We start from the raw sequence: 10,200 nt of genomic DNA, 5'->3' as shown, positions 1-10,200 counted from the left end.
TGGCGTTTGTGCGGGGAAAACGGCTCTCGAATACTTCGATGTACACTTTGAATAAAAAATACATGCTGATAAGAAAACAGCTTTTTGCGTGCATGTGAATTCAGCGAGCAGTGCTCGACTCACCAAACTTACCAGGTCTTTGGTTATTTCAAACATGGATACAGTGCTGTGAGAAAATTAGGAGTGAGCTGAGCCCAAACAGCTGGAAAAGTGTTTGTATGTAACAAAAACCTGAATACATAGGAGTGTCAGTGGATCTACATTATAATTTAACCGTAGTGGAAGGTTTGTTCAACAAGAGTCTCATACAGTCTAGTCTATATCATACAAAGCACACAGGGGCTTTAAAAAGAAAAATCCCTGCAACTCATCTCAATCAGCATTTTTTTCCATTCATTTCAATGCAGCTTGTAAACAAAGTCCAAGACCAAGAACAAATTACAATTTCTGACATTAACAAATGTATTTTAAGGCGTTTACCTTATACAATGTATAAATTCGTACATGCTAAACTTAAAGGTATAACAGCAGTTTTTCTTCCAACTTTTGTCTAGAGTTGAAAAGGAAAAAAAACAAGAACAAAAAACAACCCAAAGCATATTCATCACTGAATTTTTGTCCAGAGAATATGCTCAAAATTAGTTCTTCTAAAAACACAAAACAGAAATCTGAGAATCCTGATACAGGATTTGGGGTTTTTTTTACATATAAAAGTAACTGATATTACAGTTCAAAATTAAATTCACAGTATTTTTTGACGCTAGACGACAAACCGTATCTTTAAAAAAAAAAGGAAAAAAGTGGTCCACCACCATGACAGCAATAGCGTGGTGCTTCTTTTTGTTTTTCGAATGTTTAAAAAAAAAAAAAAAAAAAACTCTGCATCTGGTGAAGAAAGTTAAAATTACAGAGTGAATCTTAGGCTTCACAAATGGGAACGAAGATGAAAATGAATGCTGGGAAATGTTCTCAAGTCTTTCCAGGGTTAACATGGAGGTATCAGTCAGCAAAGCTCTGTTCCCACCACTGCACTCATCACCCCCCCCCCCCCCCCCCACCCTCCCTCTCCCTTGCACAAATAACTCCATTAGTTTCACGGCTCCCAGTGGGATCAAAGAAAGAAATAAAGTAAAACATTGCAGCTGTGTAGATATGGTGACATCTTAAACTTCCGATGCCTTTCAGTCCTCTCGGGCATCACGTCATTCCCTTTGTTTCGTTCCTCTTCGAAGCAGGTGGATATCTGTGATCGATGTTAACACGTTTTTTTCAAGTCCTGAGTTCCACTGAGCAGCAGTTGAGATGTTTAAGCTCCAGGCTTTGTGTTCATACAAGTATATATTAATATTCTTCATCATAAATGTTCAACAGGTTTCTTTTTAACCGATAGCTAGGAGAAATTACGGCAAATAAATAAACCCATTTGTGAAAAAAAAAGAAAGAAAGGGGGATAGTTTAAATTTTAAAACACTTTACTTGTGGTAAAAATACAATATTATTCCTAATGAAGAAGCACCACGTCAAAAAAGTTGATGTCATTCCTCTGCTGTTAAAATTCGGTTGATGGATCTGAAATGACAAAGATGAGGTCTTAGTGAAGAGAAAGTATTAGTAGCTACATCAACGCTGACCATTTAAAAAGACATCCACTCACAGAGTCAGTGTTTCAGGTCACTGGGAAATCCACTGCCGCTGATTTGGCTGTAACCTACAAAACAGGGTTGATGCTTTAAAATTGGACTAGCTCGTCAGCACCATTTAATTCAGCATTCCTGTGATTTTGGAGACTAAATGAATACCTGGTTGTCCATTGAGATGGCCGTAACTTGAACCGTTTGCCGGTGTGGTATGATTGGAAGGGAGTAGATGGCCACTGCTGCAGTCAGCGTAGTCTGTGCAGCGACGTTTTTCCGGTGGAAAGCCATTGTCATGTTTAAAGTCTCTGTCAGAGTGGTGTCGCTTGCGGCTCTCCCTTTCCTCGCTGCTTCTGTTTCTGTGGCTCCGAGCTGCGTCTCTGGGCTGTGCAGTTCGGGATCGCTGTCCCGATGTCTCTTCTTTTTCTTTTTCTTCTTCATTTCCGCAGCTCTGTCTGAATCTCCGTCAGAACTTCTACGGGATGATAGAGAACCAATGACATTGTTTAACAAAACCGAGATTTCAAGCTTTACGGCCAGCCTAAGACAGAAAAAGTGACCCATTATCAATAAAATGATGAAAATTCTTTCCGTTTTTAAGAAAATAATAATACTGATAGTGAGCTTTAACCCCATATTACTTTAAAAAAAAAATCTCGCTTAAAACAAACAAACACATTTCCTTCTGTTTTCATTAAAGGATCGAGAGAAAGATGGCAATACTCACCCACTCTCACGGTGTCTGTCTTTATCCTTTGATTTCTTCTTTTTCTTACTCTTTTTGTGTTTTTTAGTGTGGCGGGCCTCAGAGCTGTCGTCCCTGTCTTTGCTGAGAGTCCTCCTCTTGCGATTTTGATCCTCTTTGCCTGGAGAGGAAAGGCGAGCCCGTGGCGGGGAGCCCTTGAACTTGTTTGTTTCTGGTGCTGTAGAAGGTGAGAAATTTCCTTCCTTTGAGGAGTAATTTTCTCTCTCTTTGCCATTACTCTTATCCTTCATTGCCCAGGAGTCTCTACTATCCTGCAGCCACCTCCGACTGCCACGAGACTCCTCTCGGTGGGAGTAACCATATCCCCTTCGCTCATGGTCAATGTCCTCTCTTGACCGGTAGCGGTAGTAATGGTAATGGTTAGAGCACCTGTCGCGATCACGCTCCCGAGGGTGCTGGAAGGGTCGCTCCCGGTGACGCTCGGCCTCCCATTCCCTGTAGTAACGTCCAGAAAGGGGGAAACGATCCCTGTACTGGCGGTGGTGACCGTCTTTGTAGTCCCGTCTGTACCGGTGACGATCGCCGTCGCCTTCTCGTTCGTGACTCCTATCCCTGTAGTGTCTTTCTCTATCTCTGCCAGAGCTAGAGTACAGTCTTTCCCTGTCTCGGGAAGATCGTCTTTCATTGCAACTAGAACTAGGCTTGGACTGATACTGCTCCTTAGTATCCTTACGTCCTTCAGTCCCTGTTGTTGCACATTTATCTTGTGGTAGATCCTTGGCTTCATCCTTGCTTACGCTAACTTTCTGTGGAGCTGCAGAAGCCCCACTGGTGCTTTGAGAGCAGCCCGGCTGAGGGGGTAAGGCTGCAGGGTTGCCATCTTGCCCAGAAGAAGAAAGAGCGGAAGCAGATTCTTTAGCTGCAACAGAAGGGGTATTTGTAGCAGTAGCTGAGGGTGAAGCGCTAGCGGCGGAGGATTCTGTACAGTGAGGCAGGGGTTCAGATGGAGTTTTAGCCCTTGTGACAGGAGTGGAGAAATCCTGGCTTTCATTAGCAGCAGGATGAATGCTCTGAGAAGAACTGGCCTGGGATGAGGCATCTTTGCTGGAAAAATAAAATACAGAAGCAATATGAGCAATGCTTTATGTCACACTGGCAGAGAGGAAAGTCGACACAGTTTTAAGATTACTCCTCTAAACTTAAAATCTTAAATGCATAAAATGGACAGCAGAGCAATACGTTTTTTTTTAGTTCAGTGTTAGGCTTACTTTGGTTGGCTATGGTCACTGCCTATTCCATTAGCAACAGGAGCCTTAGACGTCAAACTGCCATGATTACTGCCAGAGATCTGATGTGCCCAAAATAAATAAAAGAATTATTAAAAATATGTCCCTTTAAGAAAAACAAACAGACAAGCATTATAAAAATAAAGACAAGATTTACCTTGTCAGGGCCGCCGTGTCCATTCACTTTGTGATGACCATTGTGGTGCCCATTTTGACTGGATTTGAAGTCTCCATACGTTTGTCCATTTAATCCATTGCCATGATGGTGCACTCCTGACTCCCCATTGGTGGTTTTGGGAGAATTATTATCAAAGACATTTCCTGTGTCTTTATTTTCATTAGGATGAGATTTGGATGAACTGCCGTTATCCAGAGTGCCACAGTTCTCTTGGTCTGATTCCTCTGAAGACTCTTGGCTGTACGGCACCAGGAAGGACGCCCCGTTTCCTACAGGGTTGTGATCCCCATTACTGAAAGGCATGCTGCTGACTTGGTTTAGTGGACGCGGAATAAAACGAACGTCTGGTTGGACGTCTGAGGTAGACTGTGAGGAGGACAAAGAGCTGGAGGAGGAGGAGCTGCTGGCGGAGGACGGCTGGCAGTAAGAGGAGGAAGAAGCAGATGGGCGGTTCGGTTTGCTTAGCCCAATTGAAATGAAAGCTTCTGTCGTTTGTCGCTGTCTGGAATCATTGTGGGCCGGCTGACTGAGTGGGAGATGGAAGAAGAGGAAGCAGAAGAAGCTAGTCCATGGTTTGGTTTCCCCACCGCACTGCCGCTGGTGCTGGGCTTGGAGCTTGTGGGATAGTCCCTCAGAGATCCATTCCCATTAACATGAAGAGAACTCTGAAGGAACAAGAAGTCACAACAACAGGTTTTTAGAAGAGAAACACTGGGTTTAACAAAAACAACATTATTATCAGTACCCTCAGGTGAGGAAGTACCTTGTTCATGTGTGGTGGCAGCTGGGGACCTATGAAGCCAACACTGTTGTGATGAACGGTGGCGTTGGTGCGTGGGATCACCACCGGCGGGGAGATGACTGACCAGATATGCCAGCGTTATGGTTCAAGTGGCTGTAGTCCCCAGTTTTTTTCACATCTGTGCACCTGATGACATGGAAAAAAGAATATTAACCATGACAAAGCATCAACATTATAACATTAGGTTATAATAATACATTTTCTACAAGAAAAGTGGGAATAAACATGTCTACATTATTAAATAATGATGGGAAAACTTCTACTGAAGGAATAAGCCTAGAATGTTTAAAAATACCGATGTTTACTCACTTGATGTAGAAGAGGACATAGGCCTGCTGGTTGAGGACGGTCCTAATGTCACTGACTGACACGGACGAGTCATTCATTTGAAACCACTGCCCATTGCTGGCCTGTGAGACAGAATGAGAGAGATGTGACACAGCAGATTCAGTTTCTGAATTGAATTTGAGCTAAAAAGAAGAATCTTATGGTTATATAGGGGTCTTTTTTTTTTTTCTTTCAATGCATACAAAGTATTTTTCTCTGTTTGCATTCAGTTTTCTGCTGAAATGTGTTGTTTATGGTGTGTGTTTGTTTATACTAAGCAACAGCAGCATTCAAATAGATTCGGGCACAGCCAGTACCTTAATATAGCAGAAATAGTGTCCAGCATGACAACTGAATCCAGAGTGAACCAGCACAGCATACAGCCCGTAGAGCTGGGGGTCCCCGTGGGACTGAGACATGAAGGGCCGCAGATCCAGATGCTCCAAATACTTCACATCCTGATGACCACCAAACAAAAAATTTCAAACATTACATGCAAATATCCTGTTTTATAATAAAACAAAGCATCTGTCATGTATCTTTATGACTTAAGCAGACACTATTGGCCATTTACCTTTGTGATTTTGCCTCCACTGAAGTTTGCAAAGCGTTTGAGTGAGAGGGTGAGCACATTGGCGCTGCGATGGATTGTGAATCTTTTTGAGGCCGTTACCATTTTTTTGCACCTGAAGGAAACAAACATTCAGCTTGTTGACAAAAATCACACCTAAACACTAAAACTCATCATAGTTTGGCATCTCTTTTACTTACTTGGTGCATTTGTAAGCATTTTCGCCATCCAGTTGTTCTGGCTTGACAAACTGCTCCAGAGCTTTGGAGACATTTGGAGCAGTCTATATGAAGAGAGAGAGAGAGAGAGAGAGGAAAAACCTCACACTCCATAATGCAGAGAATACATAGTAGCAACGTCACTTTGAATGTTGTCTAATTACCTTAATTTCCAGAGTGATATCCAGAAAAGGGTCAAATGTATCTGAGACAGCTTTGCAGTTTAAACATTTAACTGAAACAGAAATCAGTGCTATGAGTATCACACAAGCTGTAAGACATAAAAAGACAGATAAAAGAAAAATAAATCAAACCTAAAAAAACAGTGACTTACCTCTGGATCTTAGGTACCCGCCAAACACTTGATGGATGAAAGAGGTTGCCTGCGTTTGCCTGTCCAATCTATAATAAAAAGATAAAGCACAAAAGTTAACTAATAAGGGCAGTGCAACAATTAACTGGCTGACCATTTATTTTTTAGCATTTTGGAACCAGACGATCACTTTACAGTATTCAAGTAGCAGAAATGACAATAGGAGGAATTGGAGCATGATTAATTACTTAAGAGGCCATCTGCTGCTACACGGGAAGAATTGATTAGATGAGAATTGACACTTTAGGTTCTTAAAAAAATAAATGAATTAATAAATTCTTTTTTAGGAGTCTAATGAGAAGCACAACACTGTTAAAGCACAACACAGTGCATCTGTTAAACGTGTAGTTTTGGTTAAATGTGCACATAGACTTTGAAGCTCTATAGTAACACATAGAAAAACCTGGATTTTATGAATTTTGCTGCTGCAATAATAGCACTAATGCCATTAAAGTGAATAAGAGATGACCTGAGGGGTTGAGTGCTCCTGCTCACACTGCTTACCCTGTTGCCTCAGAAGAAATCTATACTAGACACTAAGTCTGGCAGCTCTCCCCTATAATCCCAGACACCTGTTTTACTACACGTTTAAGCCGCTTCTGATCTTTTCAAGCCCTGTTACCAAAACAAGCTACCACACCCAGTGTAAGAATACTTTGTGTTGGAGCAGTCAAGTTCATTAAAGAACTTGATATATATAATATATATGAGGTATTATATCAAGTGGCTTGCCTAGTATGTAAACTGAGGTGTCACTCAGGCAAGAGACTGAGGAATCTGCATTTCTGGAAAATACTCTCAGCAATTGAAGCATTAATAGTTAAAAGGAACTAGTATAAACTGCACTTCCTGAAAAACAGGATAAAGGATTTATTTCATATTCTCCTATTGTCACGGTGCTACCTCTACGTAGCTAATTATGGATCTTACTACATAAAGTGCAAACACTGTCAAGCCCAAGTAAAAATATTTGTGTGTTTAATTTGTTTCGAATGCATGCAATGTAAAATGACACTCACTTGGTTCCAGGTAAGCAGGACTTTTGCATAGCATCCACTGTGTACCGCAGGAATTCATGAGCATCTTCCTGGCTTCCATAGCGGAAGTGCTTTGCAATCCCTGTGTGAGGGGAACGAGGAAAAACAGAACCAAAAACAAAGCAGGAGGTGAATTATTGTAAAGGATACCACAGTTAATGCAAGTTTACACTTATTTAAAAACAGAATTCAAAATCCCTCCAGATTATTTCCCTCCAAAATTACAAAAGGGAAATAGTCACACAGCGCCTCCTATCATTAAAATATAGGTAAACACTTTGCACAGAGCACAGCATCAACAGTCATCCACTTACTCTTAAGCTCATTGAGTACACCAATGGGCTTAATGACATTCCCAGAGTTGGCAAAAACCTGAATGACGTGGTTTTGCATGGTACACATCATACAGAACCCTGGCTCGTGACCTGCAGCAGCGACACAGACAAAATACTGGGTGAGTAAGGTGTGATATAATGTGAGAATCAGCGCAGGACTGCGTAACACCACCGTTGGTGAAATAAACTTACATGTTTTGGAGTGCTCCCGCGTCAGCATGTAGTTTGCTAAAGGAGGGGTGTAGGTGAGACACTGCAGGGCTGAGTTGAGGAAGCAGGTGTTCCCCATGTTCTGGAGGCCTGCACCAATGCGGTGAACCTGGACCCACTTTAGGCTGAGCCGCTCTGGTGGGAACAGCACCTTCTGGGGCAAGTCAATTCCATCGCCACTGCTCATCACTGGACACACAGAGCCACAATTATTACTAAAAATCTGTTTCAATACATTTTAAAAAGGACATAATTTAATGCTACCTTACTTATACAACCACACACTGGCACATGGCAAAGTCATGTCAGGACATTACAGTAATAGCTACAACTATTAACAGTTATATAATGTGATTCTGGCCACTGTGAACAACTCCTAAACAGGCTCAGGAAGAAAGACAGGACAGTTTGCCTTCTCCTTTGTTTCTGCTAAACAAGTTGGGCTGCCGGTCTTTATATAAAAACAGCAATTGCATCACGAGTTAAAGTGACTGATCATGCAAAGCTGGATGCATTACATAACTGGATGAATGAAGGGAGAAGGGAAGCAGCAACACAACACCCACAAAAGCAGTTGTCAAACTTGTGTGAAAGCAGAAGCAAAAAGATTAGCTTTATGTTACTAAAATCAATTCTGACAAATATGGGTAAATAATGGCTAAGAAGTGTGGTTCCATATTTGCTAAAACAGGTTGGAAAACTATTCTGTCGGACAATAAAAATCTTCAAACAGCTTTAAAAAGACATTTTGAAAAAAAGCCAGGCTTTGCTCTGACCTTGGTCCTTGGGCCGGTCCACAGAGAGGGTGTACTGTTGTACACAGCAGCTCCAGGAGTGGGGGCCAGGCAGCCTACTGGAGCCTTGAGCCTTGGAGAGTCACTGGGTACAGTGGGGCCCACTGCCCAGCTGGTGGAACAACTGCCGTCCATCCCCACGTCTCCACTGGTGAAGGAGGATCGGTTACATCCGGCTGACTCGTGGTCAGACTTTTCTGAAGATCTGTCAACTATGGTCATTGTTCATAGCTGCATTAGGAACAGAGACACATATGTTTATGAACTGAAAACAAAACAAAAAAAAAACAAAGTCGTTGCTAGGTTTGAATTTTCTCATTGTTATTTTGGAAAAGGGAAAGAAAACTTAAATACTAAATGGCCTGTATTTATATAGCGCTTTACTAGTCCCTAAGGACCCCAAAGCGCTTTACATATCCAGTCATCCACCGATTCACACACACATTCACACACTGGTGATGGCAAGCTACATTGTAGCCACAGCCACCCTGGGGCGCACTGACAGAGGCGAGGCTGCCGGACACTGGCGCCACCGGGCCCTCTGACCACCACCAGTAGGCAACGGGTGAAGTGTCTTGCCCAAGGACACAACGACCGAGACTGTCCAAGCCGGGGGTCGAACCGGCAACCTTCCGGTTACAAGGCGAACTCCCAACTCAGTAATTGTGTTAGATTGGATGATTTGTTTACATTCAAAAACAGACTAGCATAAGTGAGGGCCAAATATTTGTTTTTGATCCTTTGCTTTTATTTGAATGCGTCTTGTCAGATTCCTTTTAAATAAACACCAGGAGACAAGGGTTAACTTTCGACATCTAATTTAACTCTGTCCAACTAACAAACTTAAAATATCGACAAAAATTAGCGTTTAGAAAACTCAAGAGGGGAAATGCCAGATAACCGACTCGACCGAGGAAATTTCCAAGTCGGAAGCACGTTTACAACAGAAGCAGCTGTTCCCTCCCACCTGCTCTTACAGAGTGGCTCACACTGGCTAAATGACGGCTGCTAGGCCTTTAACACGCAGCGTCGCAAAACCTCAAGAAAACACACAAAAAACCCTGATCATATCAGACGGAGAGCAAATTGAAAGCTTACCAGTCTTGTCGAATTCCGAGGTGGAATGACGCGCACTTACAGAAGATGCAAAAACCATCGAAACGCCGAACGCAACGTAGCTATCGAACTGTGCTAGCATTTTGTGCGGCTAGCTAGCTTGCCTACTTGCTAGCTAGCACAAGACTATGGACGCCGGCTGACATGGCGCAGAGAAGCGTAGTTACGGACCAGCAAGCTGACGAGTAGTTTCCTGGCTGTGCGGTGACATTTATTTTATTTAAAAATGTGTGTGGCCTGGGCAACGGGGCGTCTAGCTAGAGGAGAAAGGAGGGGCTCGACGCCGGCGCTTGTGTATGATCACTGCGCTGCTCTCTCCGACACGACATAGAGAACCGGTGTAAGCATACTACAACAAATCTCAGCGGCTCACGCCTACCAAAATATTACGGGCGCACAGTTAAAGTGGCACTTGATCGTAAAGGCAATACAACACTCACCTGTAACCTGTTATGATCGCGTTAGTAGAGGTTGTAAATCCATTCCTTATTTCTAGCGGGTGTCCGGCGGTGAACAATGACGTAGCTAATTGCCCCACGGGTACATCCGGGTACCTGGGATGAAATAAGGCCTCTGATAGGTTCCTAAAATCGTCAAACGTTCCTAGTGAATA

At 42.7% G+C, this 10,200-nt stretch overlaps 1 protein-coding gene across 1 annotated transcript; it reads right to left on the bottom strand.

The window, feature by feature from the left end:
- Positions 1–1,073: 1,073 nt before the first annotated feature.
- LOC146490202 (ubiquitin carboxyl-terminal hydrolase 42-like) lies at positions 1,074–10,154 on the bottom strand. The gene is given in 22 exon segments (XM_085153396.1): positions 1,074–1,569; positions 1,655–1,708; positions 1,800–2,013; positions 2,016–2,109; positions 2,362–3,444; positions 3,609–3,688; positions 3,784–4,277; positions 4,280–4,469; positions 4,568–4,656; positions 4,659–4,732; positions 4,916–5,016; positions 5,251–5,391; positions 5,508–5,619; positions 5,705–5,787; positions 5,887–5,957; positions 6,057–6,124; positions 7,115–7,214; positions 7,447–7,557; positions 7,660–7,866; positions 8,454–8,480; positions 8,483–8,702; positions 10,028–10,154. Coding segments are annotated over 20 exon segments (3,600 nt in total). The 5' UTR covers positions 8,694–8,702; positions 10,028–10,154; the 3' UTR covers positions 1,074–1,569; positions 1,655–1,658.
- Positions 10,155–10,200: the final 46 nt, after the last annotated feature.

Source organism: Neolamprologus multifasciatus, unplaced genomic scaffold, assembly GCF_963576455.1.
Source record: "Neolamprologus multifasciatus unplaced genomic scaffold, fNeoMul1.2 scaffold_56, whole genome shotgun sequence".
Taxonomy (NCBI): Eukaryota; Metazoa; Chordata; class Actinopteri; order Cichliformes; family Cichlidae; genus Neolamprologus; species Neolamprologus multifasciatus.
The sequence above is the reverse complement of the archived record's forward strand: the minus strand, read 5'-3'. Positions and strand labels throughout refer to the sequence as shown.